Consider the following 24,178-nt stretch of genomic DNA (forward strand, 5'->3'; position numbering starts at 1 on the left):
CATCCTTACCCAAAAGAGTCACCTGATTTAATGCCTCACTTAATTTAGATCTAGACTCAAAAGTCACCTCCATAGATAGGCCTCCCCTAACCATCTCATCTAAGACAGGTTCTCTTCCATTACGTCTGCCCCCTCCTCTTTCTTTACTTTTCCTCTTTGATGCTGGTGTATTTGTGAGCTTACCATTAGTTTCCCCATTGGTAGCCCCATGGGGGCAGAGCATTCATCTCCTGTAGATCGCTGTATCCTGAGCTCCTACAAGAGTCTGATAGTCTGTGCTTAATAAACTGTGTGTTAATTGAGTGAGTAAGTGAATAAATACATGTATACTCCATGGGGAAAGGTTAGTATGGTGCCTGGACATAGAAAATGAGAGATAAATGTCGAGTTGAAGTTGATGCAGACACACAAACAATGGTTGAAAATTTTTGAAAAATGCACAGAGCTTTATTAATTTTGTTAATTAAACAAAAGTGCATCACACTGAAATCATCCCTCTGGCTCATTCAGCTCAAAGAGTGGTCATTACCACTCAGATGCACACAGCTTTGTGGGCCATGGAAACATTGCAGTCAACAACCTCTGAAAATCACACCTAAGGAAATGAATATAAAGCAAATTCCAAAAACAAAAAAATTACAAATTCTGTTTAATTCCTGCACGCTCATAGAAATGTTCGTTTTACAGGGAAATTGGAGAGCTTTACAGCATCCTGAAGGCTTGGACATGCACCTAATGGAGCTCTGTTCTCTTTTGACCTCCTTAACATGATTCACTCTGCACCATGGTGAAGAAGAATTTGCAGAAAGAGCTCCAGGACTCCCCACAGTATTCCAGGGCTGCCTTCTTCTGGTTCATCATGTCTGGGTCCTCCAGGCACTCGGGATTGATGGAGGACTCTGCTGGGCCAGCGAGGGTGTTCTCTTTGACCTTGTTAGGCTCCATGAGGGAGGCCTCATTGGTCATGCTCTGCTCCCTGGGAGAGGGCTCCATTGTCTCCTGGCTGGGTTTCTTCCCAATTAGAGTAGAATTCACCAACTTCAGATTGGATTCTGGGAACTTCTTTCTGCACACCCTGGTCTTCAGGATGCTCTTTGAGTCCCCACAGATGACTTTCTGAGTGCGCAGGCTCCGGCCGATTTGTTTCCAATAGGCACCCTTTTTGGTCGACTCCAGGCATGAAGTTGGATTGCCCGTAAAGGAACAGGAAAACTTGTTATCCTGTCGGGTGCAATCGACCTTCAGGACAATGCCCTCCTCCTGCTCAGTCACCACCCATCTGCAGTCGGCCTGGTCTTGGGTGACAAACTTGCCTTTGGTTAGGTGCTTGGGTGGCTGGCTTCTCTGCTCATCCCAGGGCTTGCCCAGCGTCTGTGTTTTTTCTGTGGTAGCTTTGCTGCCACCTCTTTTCTTTACTTCCTTTTTGCCCTCCCCCAAGAACACCTGAGCGGCCAGAAGGAGGAAGGACAGCAAAGTGAGGCTGTGCATCCGCATGTCTTTAGTTTGGTGGGAACCTGTTTGACAAAAGGCGGGTGAGTCAATGCTGGGCAGCATTTTCGCACTACAGGCTGTAAGCTGACCCTCCCTCCACCCTGGCACATGCCTGCCTGCCTAGGAGTAAGTTCAAGAATCCTTCTGATTTCTGGAATTACTAGACAAGCAGTCTGTTTATTCATATTTCTGCTTGACTGGAGTCTTGAATGTGAAAATTTCCTACCCTTCATTCCTTCCTTCACCACTCTCTGAGCCCCATTCATTCACTCATTTATGCCTTCATTTGATTTTTCACTCACGCTTTTATTCACTCATTCAACAGGCATTTATGGAGCACCTACTGTATGCCACACACTGGACTAGATGTTGAATATACCAAGGTAAATAGGAAAGTTTCACATCTTAAAAACTTAGAGGCAACTCTTTGGGGATTCTAAATAGTATTGACCAGGAGTCTGTCACAATTGTGTCCCCAGCTTGATCTTGGGCAAGTCACTCTCCCCATCTGGGTCTCAGTCATTTTATCTGGAAATCAAGGTGTTGCATGAGATAACTGCCCACTCCTCCAGCTCCCGATGTGCTGGATTTCTATATCACAGTTCTACATGGAATCAGGTGACCACACTATGAGAAAGGACACGGGAAATGACATGCAAAGTGATGTTTGACCCAAGGTTAAACATGCACGAGGTTTGTACACTCTGAGATGGGTGGGTTTGTGAGGAGGGGCAATTGGGATGAAGTAAGAACCCAAGGAAAGGCATAAAGAAGGGGAGATCATTCAATTTGACTGGGCAAAGTGAACCGGGGTAGATAGGAGTGAATTTCCACCACAGCATTTAGACTGCTTAGCACAATCCTGGGCATACAGAATGCCCTTAATCAATTATTTAAAAAAAAACACAAAAAATCCCAAATCATTGAATGAATAGGATGACCTTAAACGTTACGCCAACCTACATGGATTATGTCAGGTGGGCAACAAAACTACACTGAAAAGGAGAAGAAAAATAGCATTTCTGTGCACTTGACCAGCGTCTGAGTCTCACTTTGTTGATCCACACAAGAGTGCTCCTTGGCAGGTAATAATAAATCTCTCCAGGTAACAGATGGGGTAGTTAAGTCTCAGACCAGCAAATCAATTATTCAAGATCCCATGAAGGGCAAGTGACAAAGCCAGGACAGGCAGCCAGAACTTATCTCTCTGGTCCTTTATACCACCCTTCTCACCTTCACCTTACTCTGCCTTTCAAAAATATTGGCAAGAAATGAAAGAGCAATCATGAACAGCTCAGGATTTGGTTTGGCTTCATTCACAATGGCAAGATGATTCATATTATTGGTGCTTCGTTTTAAAAGAAAATACTGAATTTTATTTAAAAAAAAAAAAAAGGCTGGCCTAGGAAATGGCCCTGATCTCATTTCCAGCCTAGGCATTTTGACCTGCTATTAGGATTGAGAAAGGGGAAGGCAGTCATAGGCATGTGGGGTCCCAAAGGAAGGTGGGGCGTGAGGCTAGGTATAAAACCCACTCATTCCTCATGGCCATGGGACCCCTGCTAGGATCCAGACCTCAGGAACTTGAGGTTTTGGGGAAAGCTGGAAGTGGGGCAGGCAAGCACACTCTTAAAGGGCCAGGCTCTTACCTTGTTCTGAGTATGCAGATGCAGTGCAATCCCGGGTGTCAGAGCAAGTCTCATCTGCAGTGCAAGGCAGGGGAGGCCCTTTTTATAGGAGCCCAGGCAGACAGGGTGTTCACAGGGCACACACCTGTGCAGCTCTCTTCACACTCCTCCCAGCCACGCCCCTTCGGAGGGAGCCAGCGCCTGCAGGGAAAGTGGTTGGTGTAAAGTGGGCGGAGGGTTACACACAGGACATTAGACCGCGCCCTCCAGGCCCTTCCTCTTCCCCCAGCAGCCAGTTTGGGAGGACAGCTCAGCCTCGCAGAGACCCTCTTTGAGGGACTCTTTGATGCAGCAATATCTCTGGGGAAAGTTATTAACAACAAAAATAATCATAGCTGCCAAGCACTGTGCTAGGTCCATTTTACCGAAATCTCTCCGTTCGTTCTCATCACATCCATTCTATCATATGGGAAGCTGTGATTCACCCCATTTTACAGATGGAAAACTGAAGCATGGAGCTATTCAGGTTTTGTCCAAGGTCACACAGCCAGAAGGATGAGGAGCCCAGAGTTAAATCTGGGACTCCCTGCATCCATTGTCTGATATTTTCCTACCTGCCATTCTCAGTAAAGGTTGGGTTGATGAGTGGATCAGCTGGGAAACACATCTCAGTGTCTGAGTCTCTGTTTTCACTGAGGCACCTGAAGTGACTATTGGGCAGAGGAATCCAGGGCCTCCGAACGGCTGGTAGGGAGTGAGTTCCTGATCTGGGGGCTTCTGCTGAAAAAATTCACCTTCAGGTCACACATGGGATCTTCATTCTGGTCAACCTTTGATAGGCAGTCTCATACCAGAATGACAGAGCATTCACCTAACCCTTGTCACAGCTGTCACATAACCTCTCTGAACCTCTGTGCGTGCATCTACAGATTGAGGACAATCACAGTACCTCCCTTAGGTTTTCCTACTAAATTATTTATGGGCATAATGTAAATGAGGATGATTTGGTTCATAATGGGGACTCCAGCTGTATTCCTTAAAAACAGACATATTTCATTTTGATGTTAAACATAGAGAAGGCGACTCACTTGCCAAAGAAGATGTGGACCTCATTATATTTTGCCACCTCCCTTTTCATATCTGGGCACAAGAAGTTGTACCTTTCTTCTTAACTCAGCCAAAAGAAGAACAATAGTACACAAATGGCAATAAATGGTAACCGATCTGCCTTTGGGGCTGAGACACTAAAGAGCAGGGGGGACTGTGGCAATCCGGGTAGGTCCTGGTAGTAAGGTCAGCACTCAGCTCCAGTTGGCTGAGAACATGTGGCACTGGGGTTGGTATTTTCAGAAGTCATAATTTTTTGTATATACATTTTTTGAAACAAATGGAGAGTTCTTGAACTTTTAAGAAATGCCCCAATATCCAGATGTGAGTATATGGAATTGAGCTGCCATCTAATTGAAATTTTCTAAAAGTGCTGGCCTGGCCCACAATAAAGACACCAAAAGTCCTAATTGTGGTTGGATTCCACTCAAGCTGTGGATGTTGACTGGTTTATTCAGAGGTTCAAAGGGTCTTTACATAAATGCCATCAGAGGTGGCCATTTCCCCAAGCTCTAAGCCTCTTATAAAATCAGCTCATGAAGAGATCCAACCCCATGGTTCCGACCACCATCTTATAGAACACATACTCCCCAAATAGTCACTCACAGTGTGGTGTTTTACGAAACGGCGCCACACTTTGGCCACAGGCCAAAGACACCCCCACCTGCATGTCACTGAAGTCAGCGTTGCCCACTCCCACTCCTACGTCATTTGGACGTAGACAAGATAAAGCAGCTTTGTTCCACAGGGAGATATAGATCAAGGTGGCCTCTGAAATAATGAGGAATTCATCTTGATCCTCAGGACACAGCCAGCTTTTTTTTTTTTTTCTGGAAGAAGACTATAGGTCAGAACACAAAGTGTATTTAAAGGAAACATGTGGACTCCAGGATCTTTTCTGAGAATGTTTCTCTAAGCTTTGACAGGGAACATGGGACTTCCCCCTCTGGCTTCCTGTGGACCTTCAGCCTTCCTGTGATCCCATCCCGACTTCTGCCTTGATCTTTCTATTTCAAGCAAGGGGGGTACAGTATTAGGCCAAGCCATGTAGACCTTTCCCTGTTGACTCAATCTGTCATTCTAAACTCCTTTACACACACACACACACACACACACACACACACACACACACACAACAAACAAACAAACAAAAAACAACAACAATCTGGCCACATTAGGATACTCATCTACCACTTTCTGAATACTCAGTTCACTTGCCCACATCCTGCCTTTGCTTCTCTGTTCCCCATACTTGGAATGCTCTTCCAGTCTTACTTTGTTAGGCTCACATTGGCTCATCCTTCAAGATCCAGCTCAAATAGTGACTTCATATACAGACAACATTCTTTCTATCAGTGTCATTGGTCCCTGATCTTGCCCATGCCTCCACGTTTTTATGGATGTTCATGGAGAGAAATAGATGGTCACCTGAGTAAGTGCTTACAACGCACTGGCATTGGGCTAATGTGTTTTCCCCATACTATTTCACATCTACGTACACTGAGAAAATTCTATACTTTTACTACAGGGCACTGGGGAAACTGGACAGGGTTTGGAGCCCCAGAATGACTGTCCACAGCAGGTTCTTACAACCTCCCTATACTCCCAGGATCCAGGGCATCACTGGCTCATGGACAATGGATTACATAAAGGCGCCTCAATTTGTTCACAAGAATCTGTGAAGGAAAGTCCAGCCTGGATCCTTGTGGTACAGATGTGGAGCTGAGGCTTAGGTCACCCAAGAACATGCCTGACACACAATTCAAGAAGAATTAAATTAAGGCCTTCTAATGTTTGTATTAAAAAAAAACTAAGGCCTTAACCGGTTTGGCTTAGTGGATAGAGCATCAGCCTGTGGACTCAAGGGTCCCAGGTTCGATTCTGGTCAAGGACATGTACCTTGGTTGCGGGCACATCCCCAGTAGGGAGTGTGCAGGAGGCAGCTGATCGATGTTTCTCTCTCATTGATGTTTCTAACTCTCTATCCCTCTCTCTTCCTCTTTGTAAAAAATCAATAAAATATATTTTTAAAAAAGTAAGGATCATTCTTGGATAAATCTTCTGTCTCCTTCCCTCTCTCTCCTTTCTCATCCTCTCATTCATTATATATATATATATATATATATAGTTTGTTTTACAAAATATTTTCAAGATACTAGTAGTTACGCTGCCCCACATCTCACCCAGGATTCCCTGTTGGTAGCCTCTCTGTTGATAATTATTACTCGAGTCCATATTTTGTTTAGACTTCCTTACTTTTTATCTAATGTTATTTTAAAAATCATTTCTAAATTTTATATTTAAGAATGGTTTTTGGTTTCCAGCACAATTGAGCAGAAAGTAAAGAAAATACACTCCACCCCCATCCCCTGTTGCTCATTGACACTGCTTTCCACCCTGTCTCCATTGTCCACCAGAGTGGTACAGTTGTAGCAGGGGATGAGCCTTCCTGACATACCGCAATTACACAAAGTCCATGCTTCTTCCAAGAGTTCACTCTTGGTGTTGTTCAATCTGTAGATAGTCACAAATGTACAATGACATATACTCACCATCATAGTGTCATCGAGAGTATTTTCACTGTCCTAAAAATCATCTGTGCATGTCCCCTCTTTCTAACCCCTGGTAATCACTGATCTTTTTCCTGTCTCCATAGTTGTGCCTCTTCTAGAATGCCATATGGTTGGAATCATACAAGGTAAGTTCATTGATCATCTCCAGGTTTTTCATATCTTTTTTAAAAAGGAAATCATTGTGAAACAGGTTAGACATGATTTAAAGATATCTGCTCCTTTTGGATAAAATTCTGAAGCACACAGATGGCTATGCCCCTTTATACACACACACACACAAACATGCACTTACATACATCACACATGTGCATGCTCACCACCTCCATATTTGGGGCAGAAGAAAACATTGAAGAGTGTCCTTTTGGAATTTTCAGTCTCTAACTTATGTTCTTTATCAAGAGTGCTGGTTGCCACCCTAGAAAGTTGGAAAAGCGGTTCTTTTTCTCTGTCAATGTTGCAAGTCACCACTCACGTCAGCTTGTGACTTGCTACTTCTGTCATGTGAAGAGGTGAAGATGAGTACATGAAAGGCACCAGAAACAAGCTCTACAAAGGCCTGGGAGGGAATCCAGGGAGAATGGCACCAGGCCCAGAGAGGAAAAGACTAGCACATGTTGTGGGCTGTTTAGGGGAAGTGAGGGAGGCAGGAGAAGAGTACCAGAGGAACTGGGGTGGCCTCTAACCAGACTCATTTATTCTGCATACAATCTTTCATTCTGCTGTCATTCATTCATTCTTCTATTCATTTAAAGAGCACTCATGAAGCAATGAGCATGTCCCAGGGTCTTTCTGTAATGGACTGGAATGCAGCCAAGGAGACATCATCCTTGCCCTCAAAGAGAAGGCAGACAACAGGGGGAAAGACAAGGATGTCAACCATGACAATATACAGGTAATGACTATGTGGGAGGAAAGGCTACGGTGCTCAAGGTGGGGTCATCTAATTGAGCGAGGTGCATCTCTCAGGCATTTCTTAAATCCTTCCTGCAGGGAGTGGGATGGTTGCTGAAAAGGTCAGTAATTGGCCCAGTGCCCAAATTGGCCCAACATTCAAATAATCTTTAGGTCATTGAATGTGAGAGGAGGATATGTATTAGGGATGATGGTATAGTTCAATGCAATCAGTTTAAAAGTATAAATTCAATTAATTTGACAAATATTGACTGAGTGCCTACATGAGCTCAGACAGGGTATGTGTCATTGACTAGGTCCTATAGCCTCTAAAGTAGTGGAATGTATTAGCTGGGTGATTCCAGTTGCTATAACAATAAAGCCCCAACTTAGGGGTTGAACACACTGGAAAGTTATTTCATATATATATATATAAGGAAGAGAGAGATAAAAAAACATCAATGAGGAAAGATGATCATTGATTGGCTGCCTCCTGCACACCCTCCACTGGGGACCAAGCCTGCAACCTGGGCATATGCCCTTGACCAGAATCGAACCTGGGATCCTTGAGTCCACAGGCTGATGCTCCTCTATACACTGAGCCAAACCGGCTAGGGTTGGAAAGTTATTTCTGCTGCACCTAAAGCCAAATGGTTGTTTCCACAGTGGAATATCACCAACAAAATTCAGTTGTTGCCTCTATAATCCCAATCTTGCTAGACTTTGTGACTGTAGCTAAATTGTTTACACATTTTGGTAGTTTTCTATTTTGGGCATGGCTAATACTTTTTTCTCAATCTCTTTGGCACAAAATATCAAAGATCAGTTTGCCTGGAAGATCACCTGGACCTGCAAACACTGTCCTGAATTCTCCCATTTGCCACCAGTGGATGGCAAAAGTAGTGGCACGAGCCTTCTTTCCAGGTGGTGACTACACTGATGATATCTGCTAATAGGCTCCAAGGGAGAGCAGGGGACAGCAGCTTAGGAGCAGATTTTGACTCATATAAAAACAGGGGTGTTGAGTCCTGAGCAGATCTGGGGTCAGCCACCCAAGTCAATTCTTGGGGGTACTAAGGACTGAGGCTCAAATATTGATTCCTGAGACAGTAAAGGAAAAGTCACATGACCAAAGGGAAGCCCTGACTGAGCTGGACTATTTGGGGACAGGAGATAATATGTGCCTCATCTAGGTGTTATTGAGCCCTGTGTATAAACTGACCACAGTTTGTAACAAATTTGCCTGGGTAGCAGGTGTGACAGATTTTGGCCACACCAAAGTAGCACTTGAGACTGAGCTCTGCCATATTTCTGGCTGTCAGGATCAATTACAGCCATATGACATCACACCATTCCTGGCAAAGGGCTAATGAACATGCCATTCAACAGTCATTTCATGTTTCCTCTCATTCTCAGCTGATGACATCAGCAAGAGGTAGAGAGGACTTTGGAAGTGTGACTGGGATAGATCGTGTTGCTGGTCTGATCGCTGGATAGACCGTTTGGGCAGTGTTGTGGACTATCTACATAGCCAGATGTGTGAGCATTATAGCAGCTGATTCTCGGAGGGGCTGCGACAGCGGCTGCCCACTTCAGTGTGTGCACCTCTGTGATGGGAAGCAGCAATCAGTGATTTGAACACACATCTCTCATAGGTGAGCGACAGGGTCCTCACCACCCATCCTGGCACTCAAAGTCTGTGTGCAAGCTACTCTGGGAACACATGGACTAGGGTCAGGGATGGGTAGGAGCTGCAGAGCTAAGGGTTGAAATTGAGCAAAGTTAATCATTTACCATGCAAGCCTTCCCCTGGAATTTGCAAGCCTTTACTAGACACCAGAGTTCCAAAAATAGTTACCTCAGACAGATTCTGTCAGTGCCGTTCCTGTCCAAGTGGCAGACAGAGATGCTCCTACTCTACCTAGTCCCTTTCCTTTTCTTTTGGAACCAAATGGAGACTCCCCTTCTGGACATCACACATGAGGCTGACAAGCCTTTGCTTGAAGCCCTACTGACAAGGAGTTCACTGCCTCACAAGGAAACTTGATCTGCTATTTATTGGAAGCCCACCATGGGTGAGTGACATGGGCTCCACTTTGAGTCTAACAGTGCCAGGCATCATGCTGATCATCACACCCATCTAATGAGGTGAGGGCAATCCTCGCCCCATTTACAAGAGGTGATGAGGCTAAGGGAGCTCACGTTGCTTCTCAAGGGAGAGCCATATTGAACTGAGGTCCATTTTTCCTCTAACACATGGTGGGGAGCCAAAGGCAATCAAGACAGGAGCTTTGTGCACAAGTGTTAGCGATCTAGCTGGGAGACAGCAATGAAATAAATGCTCATTTAGAATAGGTATGTGGTGAAAATCACTGATCGGACCTAGGGGGGTGCTGGCAGCAGTTCGGGAAAGGCAGGAGGGCCTGTAGGAGCCCCTACATGGGAGGAGAGGAGTGGAGACGGACGTTTCAAACTGATGGTCAGCTTTGGGGCTGGTGGTTAGCCCTGGACATACTCTCAGGACTGGCTCTGCCTTCTGCCTTCCGTCCTGCAGAGGTTAAATAGACACAGGCTGCTTTGCAGCAGTCCATTGTTTGTGATGGGGCATAGTCGCATTTCCTGGGCTATAGACCAAGACCTGTCCTTTGTGGTGATTTGCAACATAGCTTGGCCAAGTATAATGTGTTTTGGACTCATCTGAAAAGCTTATTAAAATACACATTCCTGCCCAACCAGCATGGCTCAGTGGTTGAGCGTTGACCATGAACCAGGAGGTCATGGTTCTATTCCCGGTCAGGGCACATGCCCAGGTTATGGCTCGATAACCAGTGTGGGGGTTGCAGGAGGCAGCCAATCAATGATTCTCATCATTGATGTTTCTCTTTCTCCCTCTCTCTTCCTCTCTGAAATCAATAAAAATATATTTTAAGAAATACACACTCCTGGGCCTCACCCCCAGTGTGTCTGGGTTGTAATCTGAGAATTAGTATTTCTAGAGCTCCCCACATGATCCTGTTGCTTTGTGCCCTCAGGCCACGCTTTGAACATTGCTGATTCACATTGCATTTCATCATCAGAAAACACTGGATACCTATCGTGGGGTTTTAGATTGAAACGTTAGGAAATGGTCCGTGCCAAACCCACCCTAGCCTCTGCTGTCCATGTACTAGGAACTAGGAGCCGGGGGATGAGGGATTTGGATCCTCTTCCTACCCGAACACTTAAGGGCTGTGTGATGTTGGATCACTCGCCTCTGTCAGCTTCAGGCACTTAGTTTATCAATAGGAATACAACTGCTGACCTCATAGAGATGTGGTGAGGATTATATGAGGGCGCAGGTGAAAGGCAAAGGGCCTTCATAAGAAACAAATGTGAAGGGAGAGGCAGAAATCAGAGTGCTAAGTCCACAAGCCAAGGAATGCCATGGACTGCCTGCAATCATCAGACTCTCAGAGACTGGCATGGATTCCCTCGGGCCCTCTAGGGGAAACCAACTCTGATCACATGTTGATTTCAGACTTCAGATCTCCATAACCAAGAGAGAATGCATTCCTGTTGCTTTAAGCCACTCAGTTTATACACTTTGTTAGAGCCACCCTAAAAAAATAATACAGTGCCTTAAATGGTAACTATTTTTTTCAAGAAGAAGATATTGAAATAAGAAGGTTTTTTTTTTTTCAATAAGAAGATTGGAGTCATATTTTGGAAACCATTCTTTTATTGTTCACACTCATATCTGAACTTCTTCCAACTACAAGTCTAACTTTCTGTGCAATGAAATGTGACAAAATTCATGTCTGGTTCCAAAGGCTAAACTGAAAATGAATGAATGTGTTACACATTTAAACTCTTAGGGAAGACTCAGATGGCGAAAGCCCCACTTCGAAAGGTGGAAAGCAGGGGCAGACTTTGCGCCCTGGGCCCATGAGGGCATGTTTTGGATGCTACCACCAAATCTGTAAACTCTTAAAGGGCAGTTTCTCTTCCAATACTTGGAGACGCTGCAGACCAAGAACCGTGCAGTTGGATCTGTTCACCAGCTTTGCTCATAGAGGGTTAGAGGCTGTACTGTACATTCTGCAACACAAACAAACATCCCCCAAACACCGCATTATCTCTAAGACGAAGTAGTGACATCATGGATTACAGAGACAACATATAAACAGTCATGTGACCACTTGTTAACTCTACAAAGGCAAATGTGCTCCCTTTAAGAACCAAATATTAAAGCAACCGTTTTATATATTTGCATTTAACATACAATTTTCATTAATTCAGCAAGTATTTCTTCAGCATCCATATGCCAGTCCTCATTTTTAAGAGCCATCAGCATTTATTTTTATCTGGACATATCTATTGTTGTTATGTAATTTTAAGACATTATTAATTTAGCTTAAAAAGTCCATTGCATAATAATAAAGACCCCCCCCCCCCAGTCCCATCCTAAGAACATGGTTAAAAAAAGAAAAGGCTTACTTTTTCATGGCTATATTTTCATCACTATAAAACACACAAAAAATACAATTATTTCTTTTAAATTACTATCATAGCTCAACAGCTGTACCCCCCGCCCCACGTTTTTAGTCTAATTTGATGTTGACAGAACCAGTTCAGGAGAAATACAGGTTGAGAAGGAGATGAGTGATGTGAAAATGAAGTGTACAAGGTCGCAGAACTCAGAGTGAAGGGCAGACCACAGGGTCGAAATGCAAACTAGTGAAAACAGCTACAGAGTCAAGTGCCAAGTCCCCGAGACAGAACTGCAAACAAGAAATAAGAAGGCTGGTTAAGGAAGCTGAGGAGAGTAAGCAAGCAGGGAAAAAATAGTTAAATCAAGCCCGAGAAAGTTGGTACAAAGAAATTATCTGAACAGAAATGACCCAGTAATTAAAAAAAAAAAAAGAAAAGAAAAGAAAAAGAAACAAGTTTCATCTCATCAGAGCTCCTCTTTAGCAATCCCTGTGTGGGCAGCAGCAGAGGAAGTGACCCCCAGCCTCTGCAAGTCACCTGCTCCTACTTACTCTTCGTAGACATCCTCCGAGTCCATCCTCCGATAGTACTTGGCTAGCTTCACAGCAATAATTATAGCCGGAAGTAGCAGTATGGTAGCTTTTCCTATGCCAAACCAAAACAAATTCTAGGGAAAAGGAGAAAACCGGGAGGATTACATGCATGAAGATGGAAATTGGAAACAGCAGTTACTTGGGGAAAAGAATTCTATTTTGCAGTTTTTAGAAATGAGTTCTAATGTCATTCATTGAAACCACTGGTGAACTTGATAGGAGCCAACCACCGGGTAACACGCTACAAATTATCATAATTCATTAACTCTTTTTAAAAACCTTGAAGAAAAAGTAACAGAGAGGGTAAGTGAGGGAGCCAGGTTGGCTTCTAGGACATGCAAAATAGCTGTGAGCCAGCCCCCTGTGCTACCAAGGATGCAGCATGGACAGCCACAGGCAGGGGCTCCAGTCCTCTTGGTGAGTTGTTCTGATGTTACGGTGACTAGAAACTCTCTGGGCTTTGTCTCGCCTCTGAACTATGGACAGCAGTGTCCTCACCCTATGACATTACTGTGTGAAGAAGATATAGCAATGCTTAGTGTGTACTAGGTTCTCAACAAACAGTCCATGTTTATTTTTTTTTAACTTTTATGGCTGTAGAGAGAAAGAGGAAGGGGGGGGGGAGAGAAACATTGATTTGTTGTTCTACCTATCCACCTACATTTTTTTCATTTTTTTAAAATCCTTACCCAAAGGTATTTTTCCTTTGATTTTTAGAGAGAGTGGAAGAGAGATGGAAAGACAGAGAGAAATATTGATATGAGAGAAACACATCAATTAGGTGCCTCCTGTACCCTGCCCCCCCCCTCCAATCTGGTCCAGGTACGTGCCTTTGACTGGTACATCTCCTTTGGTTTGCAGGCCGATGCTCTGTCCACTGAGCCAAACCGGCTAGGACTATCCACCTACATATTGGTTGGTTCTTGCATGTGCCCTGACCAAGGACTGAACCCACAACCTTGGTGTATCAGGACGATGCTCTACTAGTAACCAACTGAGCTACTCCATCAGGGCAACAAATGGCCCATGTTTAATTGAGCCAACCTTTAAGGTAGCTGGTAAGCTGGATTCAATCCTGTTTTGTCTAAAAAGCAATGTTAAAGTATTTTTTTAAATAGTTGCCAATATCCCCAAGTCAGACTTCATAGAGAAATCTGGATTTATGTATTTTCTTGAAAAGTCTGAAGTCATGTCTTATAACACCGAGCCCTTCCTCCCACATGGCAGCATCGGCTGGGGCTGAGCGCTGGTTCTTCCTTCTGGAGGGTGTCAGCCTCAGTCTGCCACGGCCACACCCCTGACTTTGACAGCCAACATTGTTTAAACTTGCTCAGCAATCAGAACCGAAGCAGCCGCACCATCAGATGATGCTGTGTGTGCCCAGACAGGATCTTACATGTGTCTACAACCCGCCAGGTCCCAGGAGAGGTTCAAGTATTCAGCTGTGCCTTAGGCTAGTCCTGTAGGCAACTCTAGAGCTGTCCTCCCCATTCCACCGTGAAGCAAAGGCAGCTTGGGTTAAACGACAACCACCCAAAGCCACCAATAACTATTCCTTTCCAACTATTCTGGACAAATAGTTTTCTTCACGAGGGTCTCCTGCCTTCTGTGAACACAGTTCTAGTAAGGAACGAAGAATCACAGCTAAGTCTTTGACTTTTCTAGTGAATTAGGTACAAGAACATATTCATTTCCGTTTTAGATTTTAGATCTAAATGTAACACACCTGAACAGAAAACTATTTTATGTTACAGTGTGCAGCACAATCCTGGGGGGAGGAGAATCAAAGATAATGAGGTTGTTGCCTGTCCTTATTTTGAAAGATGAAATTCTCACCATGGGTTTGGTAATGTAGTTGCATAGAAAGACGTCAAAAGCAGAATCGAAAGCAGTGGCCACAGGTTTGCAGGCTGCGATTTCCTCCATGACCTGAGGAGGAAAGAAACACAGGCAGACTCTGAGCCAGAGCCATGAATGCAATGAGAACCAGGCATGCCATGTTCCTCCAGCCTGTTTTCACAAGAATGATCTCTGTCCGCTAAGATTCGGAGCTGAGAGCCGGAGCTGAGAGCTGGTTTCTATGGGTGAGTTCGAAGACGTATAAAAGTATGTGTTTGAAAGCAAGGTCCTGAGTCTCTCTGAGCCTCAGTTTCCAGTTTCCATTTTCCTCACTTGTCATTTGGAACATCAGGACCCACCCTACTGGACCCCTGAGAGAATAAAAAAGTACACCTGGGAGAGGATGTGGAGAAAAGGGAATACTCGTGCACTGCTGGTGGGAATGCAGACTGGTGCAGCCACTATGGAAGACAGTATGGAGTTTCCTCAAAAAACTGAAAATGGAACTCCCATTTGACCCAGTGATTCCACTTCTAGGAATACATCCCAAGAAACCAGAAACACCAATCAGAAAGGATATATGCATCCCTATGTTCATAGCAGCACAATTCACCATAGCTAAGATCTGGAAACAGCCTAAGTGCCCATCAACAGATGAATGGATTAGAAAACTGTGGTACATCTACACAATGGAATACTATGCTGCTGTAAAAAAGAAGGAATTCTTACCATTTGCAATAGCATGGATGGAACTGGAGAGCATTATGCTAAGTGAAATAAGCCAGTCAATGAAGGAAAAATACCACATGATCTCACTCATTCATGGATAATAGAGACCATTATAAATTGATGAACAAAAATAGATACAGAGGCAGAGCAGCATCGAACAGACTGTCAAACTACAGCGGGAAGGCCGGGGAGGGTTGGGGAGCAGCAGGGGTGGGTAACAGATCAACCGAAGGACTTGTATGCATGCATATAAGCATAACCAATGGACATAAGACACTAGGGGGTAGAGGAGGCCGGGAGAATGTCAAGGGGGTGGGGGAGGAGACATATGTAATACTCTTTTAATACTTTAAGCATTAAAACAACAACAACAAAAAAAAAACAAAAAAAAAAAAAAAAAGAAAAGGGAATAGGACTGCAGGCCTTCCTTCCCGCATGGACCAGTGAGCCACCAGCAGAAAACGAACAGCTCACGTGTGTAAGCTGCCCTTGATTAACCTGGGCCTCTGGCTCACACCCTTAGGCATTTGCTCGGGGACTTGCGTGGTGATGGAAGGAATCAAAAGTCTGCCATCCTGAAGCTGCTTTTTTGGATATTGATTTTAAGCTGTTTATTAAGAAACAAAAGACTAAGAAAGAACCTTTGACCCTCCCCACCCCCTCTCCCGCCCAAGAGAGCCAGACTGAGAAGCCTGCTTCTGGAAGGAGGTCTTAGGATGCTGCCTTTGCCTAATTAAGCATGGTCAACAGGAGGGTTCAGGCAGGTGCCTGTCAGCTCAGTAACCCCTGTGCCCGTTGTTTCTGAGTCAGCCAGCAAGAACTGTCCTGCCACACAGGTTCTGATCTTCCTCAACTACCTGTGAATCGCCACTTCTGAAATCTAATACCCCATTCTCTCCCTTTTCTCCTTTGTCCAAAATGCCCAGCATACCCAATGTTGGACTTTTCATGGTTGTATCATGTCTATGTGAATTCCCCATGCACATGTACTAAACTCTGATTTTCCTCCTGTTAAAAAAAAAAAAAGTACACCTGTCCAGCAAAGTGTCTCAGTCTGAATTCTTACCTGACCCCTTTGGAATCTGACAAAGGATGTGGGAAGAAGATGGAAAGCTGGTTAACTAATAAGTGCACATTTTAGAACCGGGGCCAGCAAACTTTTCCTATAAAGGGCCAGAGAGTAAATAGTTTAGACTTTGCAGGTGAGATTGCCCGACTCTGCCATGGCAAAGGCAACCACAGACAATATCCAGACATGGGTGTGGCTGAGTGCCAATAAAGTTTCATTTACAAAAACAGCAGTACCTGCTGACCTTGTTCTAGAAGACAGAAAACAATGTACTCATTAATGAGGTGAAAGTAAATAAGTTCAGTGAATCCCAGACAGATGCTCCAATCCCATTGACTTAAAAGAGCTACATTCATTCATTCACTTAAAAAACACTGGAATATAGACAATAGAGAGTGTCTTATTTCTCTTCCATCTTTGGTTGGCTCACCTATAGACCTTACAAGGCAACCCATATTAATAACCTTATGTGTCTCCAAGTTCAAACAACATTACACACTCTCTGTATAGGCTTGTTAGTTTTACAGAAAGTGGGGTAAGGGCTCATATTCTGTATGTTTTTCTGCATCTTGCTTTTCTCTCCAAGTCTCGTGGTGTGGCTCTGATCATTTTGTACAAATGGCCACTTAATATTCCCATAGTGTGGCTTGCGTATAACACAGCCATTCCTGTCTAGACTTGCTTTGGTTCCAGAGTGTTTGCTTTGTATTCCAGGTATGAATGTGACCCAAATGTGGTCCCTTGGTCTAGTGGAGATGTGCAGTGGCGATGGTGGTGATAACGATAATGCATTTCCTCCACCAGCACTCACTTGGATGCTGGCACTGAGAAGATCCTGAGGCCCTCACACCTGGGGCATGGGAGGAGGTGTCAGCACACACATCAAGAAGCTGGCTCTTAAAGGAGGACCAGGTGCATGGCCCACCAACTGCAGGAGAGTGGGTACCAGAGGCAGGGACTGGCAAGGGGGATATGATATGCAGAAGGAATCGCATGGAGAAATGTGAACATTTGCCTGGCCAGCATGGCTTAGTTGTTGAGTATCAATCAACCTATGAATGATATGTCATGGTTCAATGCCCAGTCAAGGCTCAATCTCCAGTGGGGCGGGGGGGGGGGGGGGGGGCGTGCATACAGAAGGCAGCTGATCAATGATTCTCCCTCAGCATTGATGTTTCTATCTCTCCCTCTCCCTTCCTCTCTGAAATCAATAAAAATATATTCTACAAAAAGAAATGTGGAAGTTTCAGGGAATCAAGCAGTGGAGTGTGGCTGGAATGTGGGGTGGGGCAGAAAAGAAGAAGATAGCCGGGCAGTTTTGGCTCATATGGTGAAGGGCGAGGGATAGGATTTGAGAAGCCCAGGGCTTCTCAGGGGTAGCCCAAATTTTCCTGAGTTACTAAATTTTTTCAAGCCCATTTGGCTGGCAGCACCCACCCACGTTAGTCAGCTGCAAGCATCACCTTCCCCCAATGGAATAATCCTCGAGGTAAGCCAGCCCAGAGCTCAAGATGACAAAAGGCATTTTTCAAGACACCATATTCCACAAAAGTTGGGTGCTGGGAGCAATGTGCTACCTTAAAACCCCTGGAAACTTTGCTCTTCAACTTTTCTGATATATTCATATAGATATAATGATTATGGAGTGAACTGCACTCCCCAAAAGTTCACATGTTGAAGTCCTAACCCCAGTGCCTCAAAACTATATTTGGAGATACTGTCTTTGAAGAGACAAGTCAGTTGAAATGAGATCATTAGGGTGGACCTTAATCCAACATGATGGGTGCCCTTACAAAAGAAGAGGAAATTTGGACAGACACTCACAGAGGAAAGACCAAGTAAAGACACAAAAAGAAGACTGCTATCTATAATCCAAGAAGAGGGGCATCAGAAGGAACTAACCCTACCAACACCTTGATCTTGGAGTTCTGGTCTCCAGAACTGTGATATGATAAATCTCTGTTGTTTAAACCACACCTAGCTGACTACCCAACAATGTCCTAGGCTCAGTGCTGCCCATAGTGTGTACAGACCAAGCTCCAAATGGACTCTACCTTAGGGAGCTCATGGTTCACTCGGGGAGACACAGTGATCCTTGCCACTGTGAGGAAGGTGAGCCCAGGAAGCTGACAGGGGAGACAAGGAGGGGCATATTCTCCAACCTAGTGGGAGGCCCAAGGAGCCACCCAGTGTGGATGGCACTTGTACTGTGTCTCATGGAGCCTCCAGTTGTGGTCCCCACATTCAAGGTCTTTTTCTTTATCTCCCACCAAATTATTGGGAATTTGATTTTTTAAAAATATATTTTATTGATTTTTTACAGAGAGGAAGGGAGAGGGATAGAGAGTTAGGAACATAGATGAGAGAGAAACATCAATCAGCTGCCTCCCGCGCACCCCCTACTGGGGATGTGCCCACAACCAAGGTACATGCCCTTGACCGGAATCGAACCTGGGACCCTCGAGTCCACAGGCTGACGCTCTATCCACTGAGCCAAACCGGTTAGGGCAGGAATTTGATTTTTATTTCCTTCTGATTTTAACCTAGAAAATGACTGTTCTAACACATGACTTCCGTATGGTCATAAAAGAGAAGCTACTTACAGCGACGTTGGCCCAGTTCAGATAATATTCAAAATATGAAACGATTATATCTGCATACTTCTTACTTTCCTGGAAAAAAAATCAAAGAGTAGGAAAACTGTTAGGATGATACTCTACTGAGTCAGGTAGTTATGGTCACATATCTACTTATTGGCATACTGATTTTTTTTAATGTCTTTTTTGGCCCCAGCCAGTTTGGCTCAGTGATGAGATTGTCAGTCCTCAGCCAGGCAAAGGCATGTACCTGGGTTACAGGCTTGATCCCCAGTCCTGATTGGTGTGTTTGCGGGAGGCAACCAATCGATGTGTCTCTCTCACATCAATGTTTCTCTCTGTGTGTCTCTCCCTATCCCTTCTACTCTCTCTAAAAAAAATCAATGGAAAAATACCCTTGGGTGAGGATTAACAAAAAAAGGAAAAGAAAGAAAAACTATTTTTAAAAAAAGTCTTACTTCAATAATAATAGATGGAAGATCGTTTGTGATGAATTTCTGAGAAGAATCCAAAGCATCAAGAATATTGGTCACTTTCACCTGGAAAACACAACAACAATCAACATGGTGTCAAGTGAGAAAAGGGTTTCATCGGACAGTTGAGTATTGATGTGAGTGCTGTTAATTCAATCCCACACCACCACAGCTTGTAAGGCAAGGGGACCATAAAACCAGCTCAACGCTCCGAGGTTCAGGGGGAAGGACACGGATATGCAGCAAGCATTTCCTTTGAGCCAGATACTGGGCTAGGTCCTTTATCTGAATCACATCACTGAATACTCACAAGAATGAAAGGAAGGTATTGTTATGCCCCTTCATAGGCGAGGAGGCTGACTTTGCCCAGTCAACAAGCCGGGAAGCCTAAGACCTGGAATTTGAAATTTCACTCCAAAGTCCACAGGCTTTGCACTGTCACACAAATAAGAACAAGGCCACTGCCTACTCACAGGGCAGCTTGGTGTAAATTAGAGGTGCCCAGAGACCTCAGGCATAGCCTAAACAGTGACATAGCCTAAACAGTGAGTCAAGAGTGGCTTTCTGCCCCCACCTGCCCCTCTTGAAGGTCAGTGCATAGCTGCCTGTTGTCACCCTTAATTCTGAAGTGTGTTGGGGTGGCACAGGATCTATACAAGGCCACCAGTCTGTCTCAGATTCCCTTGGCATGGGACACACACTGATGAAATGGTAACCGTGACTGAAGGTACAGGGACTGTCCAGAGCAGAGTAAACCTAATAGGCTTCAGAGGAACCAAGTCAGACCTTGGTACATCAACAAAGAGGCAGGCTCAGTGCTGCCCAGAGAGAAGACCAAGGGCCACCTAAGGAGCTCACAGTTTACTGGAGCAGTGGGGTGGGCAGGTGAGACCCAGTCAAATATGGCAAGAATCCCTACGATGAAGGTAAACATGCGGAGCTCCGAGGAAAGCCCAGGGAAGGACATGACGTTTTCTGTGGTGGGGCTAACCTTCAAAACCTTCAGGGCAGCCCATTGCATTAAATGAGAAATATTCCTGAGCTGCCCAGTGACATGGTGGCTACAGCTGAATGCAACACAGCCCGGGAGCTCAGTTTCCATTGTGGAAATGTTTCCAACTCAGAGAGCCCCTGTGGTGAACTGTATTAGTTGGTCACGGCTGCCTGGTGATGACAGGCATGTTCGAGGGGCATGCTTTGGCCAATGGACGTAGAGGAAGTGGCCATGTGCTGGTTCTAAGAAGTGGCTTAAAGGGCAACCTGTGTTCCCATTCATCCTCTAAATTCCTGTTCTGCACTCAGAGGACGTGAGGCAACCCAGACAGAAACTGCTCCTCCAGGCTGGTCTCTAGGGAGGGCAATGTATGGAGAAGCCTATGGTCCACCCAACAGTGAAAGTCTGTGGTCAGAAGGCACTGAGACCTGAAGGCTGTTTGTTAGGCAGCATTATCTTGGTGAAAGTGACTGGTGCATCTTCTAAGTCTGCATCCTACACATCCAAGTGCAGCTTTCCCATGGGCCTAACCTTGTGCCAAAATGAGGTTTGTACTGATAAAAGTATTTACCAAAAAATCATGGTAGGAAAACCCAGTTTGGCATTTAAAATAAGTGAATCATTGAGACTTTTTAAAAATGTAAAGTACCTGAAAAAGCAACATCTCTAAAAAAAAAAAAAAAGCCACGTCTCTGAAAGTCTGTATGCGCTTTATAATAAGACCCATGACTGAAAAAGAAAACACATCCTTGCCTTCAATCCACTGCCTCTTTGTTGAAGCTCCTGCATTTGATGGTGTAGTTCTTTCTAGCAAATAAACAGAGGCAACAGTTTCCAGCTTATGACACGAAGCAGCAAGATCACACACCTTGTGCACCCCCCTCACCCAAATCCAACTTTACTCTGAAATGGGTGTCATTCTGAAAAAACAAACAAAAACCACACCAGTCTCCAGTAACCGTGTGCCGCACACACCTCTGTGTGGGGACCTGGAAAACCAGGATGCATATTCTAGAGCTGCAAAGGGCAGCGCATAGCACACAAGTCTGTTACTTAAAGTAAAGCTGCCCAACACGAGTGGTTTCACGTGTATGGTTTAGAACAGGGACTGGCAAACATTATCAGTTTCGGACCAGATAGTAAAGAGTTGAGGCTTTGCGGGCCATGCCCTGTCCCAACCACTCTACTCTGCTCTTGCAGCCAAGAGCAGCCACAGATCATCTGTGAATAAGTGAGCACGGCTGGGTCCCAATAAAACTTTTTGTAAAAGAGGGCAACAGGCCAGTTTGGCCCACAGGCTGTGGTTTTCAGGGCCAGAGTTAGTTAACTTCTGGTTTACACTGTGGGTCATGAGTACAGAATAACTTGCCTATTTGCAGACAGGTTGCTCCAGCTCTGAGAAGACCATGGAGCCCTGAGTCTGCTTGAAGGAAGGCATTTAAGAGACATGAAAAACCCAGCTTTTAATGTGAACAAATTTGGCCCAGCCAGTGTTTCTCAGTGGTTAAGCATTGACCTATGAACAAGGAGGTCGTGGTTTGATTCCGGTCAGGGCACATGCCTAGGTTGTGCGTTTAGCACACACACACACACGAACAAATTTGTGCTGGGCATAAACAAGTATGGCAGAAAATTGTGATGAGCACAGCACAAACATTAAGAAAATTCAGTAAGAGGATTTTTGGGATACACTATGAATTAAAAAGAAGAAAAAGAGAGGGACTAGTTCTAGTAGCTTCTGAAGCTGAGGTCAGTGAGCTAATATGCTTCTCCAAATAGCTCAGCTTCTCAGCCTGAGGCCAATCGAATTTGACCCTTGTGACATGCACACGCGTCCTTGGGCCACAGGAAAGCCCGCCAGTGAAATGGGCCGTGCTCAGTTTGCAGGGAGATGCCAGAGGCTGACTGTTACCAGTTGCAGGTCCAAAGGCAGGAACTTGATATTGTGAATGTCTTCGATCTTGATTACGTTCCTTGTCAGGGACTCTTTTAAGACTCCAGGGGGCTACAGAGAGAAGAAATAAACACAGATCAACCCCATTTTTCCAGATGGCAGAGCACTTGAATGCCCAGACCTTGTGCCATGGTATCTGTGGGACTGGGAGCTGCCAGGGGGGGCCCCACGAGCTATAAGTTTTAAGCCACATTCATTAGCCATCCTGAGTGCCCTGGGCTGTGTTCCCACTCTCCCACCTCCCATAACAGAGCTATAAGTCACTTTATAGTACCCATGTCCCTGTTTTGCAGTGAGAAAACCAAGGCTTGACTGAGCCCGTGTTCTTGAACTCACACCGCAGTAGGGTTTACTGTATGAAGGGGTAAAGGTCCTCCTGCCCCCCGTCTTACGGGTGAGGAAATTAGGGCACAGATGGGGAAATGTCTTGCCCAGGGTCCCACAGTTAGGAAGTGGCTGAGTCAGGATTTCATCCGGGTCTTCCTCCAGACCCCAGGTGCTCCCCCCAACCCCCTGCTGCCGGTCCATGCTCCGCTGCTTCTTGTAAGGGACCATTTTGTCTCCAGCCAGCAGAGCAGCCAATGAAAGGGATGCTGATGAAGGAGGCTTGGATGGGGACACCTCTTCTTTTTTTTTCATGTATTTTTATTGACTTCAGGGAAGAAGGGAGAGGGAGAAAAAGATAGAAACATCAACGATGAGAGAGAATCATTGATTGGCTGCCTCCTGCACACTCCACACTGGGGATTGAGCCTGCAACACGGGCATGTGCCCTGACTGGGAATTGAACCGTGACCTTCTGGTTCATAGGTCGACACTCAACCACTGAACCACGCCAGCTGGACCCCTCAGCCATGTCTTATTAGTGATATGGAGGGCCACACGGAATCTCCTCCGTGTCCTTAGTTACCATCCCCTGCGCGGCATGGAACACGTATGCAAATGGGTTTGGCAGAGGAGGGGTTGCTGTGGAGAAAGAGAGCCAGTGATAAATCCATTATGGGCATCAGCACCAAGCACAGGCTTCGGGAAGAGCTGTGTGCACCCCGAGGCCACCATGGGAGCCTTCCCACGCTCACAGACTTTTGGGCCACGCGGCTGTGGCTGCTGATGGAAACCTGAAGAAGTGCTTGTCAAGAAGGGATTATCTGCTGGGCTAGTGTTGCTCAGTGGTTGAGAGTTGACCTATAAACCAGGAAGTCACAGTTTGATTCCCGGTCAGGGCTCATGCCCAGATTTTGGGCTTGATCCCTAGTGTGGGACATGCAGGAGGCAGCTGATCAATGATTCTCTCTCATTGTTGATGTTTCCCTCTTTCCTCCCTCTCCCTTCCTCTCTGAAATAAATTAAAATATATTTTTTTTAAAAAAAGAAGGGGTTCCTTGTAATGTGAGGAACCCCTTTAGTAGCTCCCCTAACCACCGTGTTGGCATTGGATATTGACAGGGATTTCAGAATTTAACTGGGCCTTCAGGACTCACCAACTTGTTGGCTTGTTCTTTTAAACCACTTGCATATGTTAAGAGATTCACTTTGGTTAACGATTTACCTGTCTGAAAAAAGAGATTAAAAAGAACCATGTCTAGAATCAACATCATTTAAAATGTCCATACTACCCAAAGCAATCTATAAATTCAACACACTTCCCATTAAAATACCAACGGCATATTTCATAGATCTAGAACGAACTCTCCAAAAATTCATCTGGAATAAAAAAAGACCCCGAATAGCTGCAGCAATCCTGAAAAAGAACAAAGTAGGTGGGATCTC

General features: G+C 45.0%; 2 protein-coding genes across 11 annotated transcripts in view; both read right to left on the reverse strand.

Moving 5' to 3' along the window:
• Positions 1 to 418: 418 nt before the first annotated feature.
• FGFBP1 (fibroblast growth factor binding protein 1) lies at positions 419 to 6,070 on the reverse strand. 3 transcript variants are annotated; one of them, XM_015571866.1, is made up of 3 exons: positions 4,891 to 6,070; positions 3,141 to 3,320; positions 419 to 1,514 (listed from the first exon to the last, which is right to left on the reverse strand). In XM_015571866.1, the coding sequence occupies exon 3, from the start codon at positions 1,492 to 1,494 to the stop codon at positions 763 to 765; it is 732 nt and encodes a 243-aa protein (XP_015427352.1). In that variant the 5' UTR covers positions 1,495 to 1,514; positions 3,141 to 3,320; positions 4,891 to 6,070; the 3' UTR covers positions 419 to 762. The 3 variants fall into 3 exon arrangements, with proteins under 3 accessions (XP_015427352.1, XP_015427351.1, XP_006775892.1); XM_015571865.1 differs by having other exon boundaries at positions 3,141 to 3,896; XM_006775829.2 differs by having other exon boundaries at positions 3,734 to 6,070.
• A 4,833-nt stretch (positions 6,071 to 10,903) lies between these two features.
• The window catches only part of PROM1 (prominin 1), an 89,021-nt gene continuing 75,746 nt past the window's right edge, over positions 10,904 to 24,178 (reverse strand). For 5 of the 8 annotated variants that reach the window (XM_015571844.1, XM_015571843.1, XM_015571847.1 and 2 more), the window contains 9 exons: positions 23,890 to 23,961; positions 22,367 to 22,459; positions 21,208 to 21,261; positions 19,446 to 19,526; positions 18,994 to 19,062; positions 14,590 to 14,682; positions 12,712 to 12,827; positions 12,167 to 12,190; positions 10,904 to 11,767 (listed from right to left, as the gene is read on the reverse strand). In XM_015571844.1, coding sequence (XP_015427330.1) covers positions 11,737 to 11,767; positions 12,167 to 12,190; positions 12,712 to 12,827; positions 14,590 to 14,682; positions 18,994 to 19,062; positions 19,446 to 19,526; positions 21,208 to 21,261; positions 22,367 to 22,459; positions 23,890 to 23,961 — 633 coding nt within the window. In that variant the 3' untranslated portion in view covers positions 10,904 to 11,736. Of the gene's footprint in view, positions 12,451 to 12,711; positions 12,828 to 14,589; positions 14,683 to 18,993; positions 19,063 to 19,445; positions 19,527 to 21,207; positions 21,262 to 22,366; positions 22,460 to 23,889; positions 23,962 to 24,178 lie in introns of all 8 variants that reach the window. The other 3 variants (XR_001515903.1, XM_015571846.1, XM_015571845.1) reach the window with 3 other exon arrangements.

The sequence above is a fragment of the Myotis davidii genome, unplaced genomic scaffold (assembly GCF_000327345.1).
Source record: "Myotis davidii unplaced genomic scaffold, ASM32734v1 scaffold204, whole genome shotgun sequence".
NCBI classification, from domain to species: Eukaryota; Metazoa; Chordata; class Mammalia; order Chiroptera; family Vespertilionidae; genus Myotis; species Myotis davidii.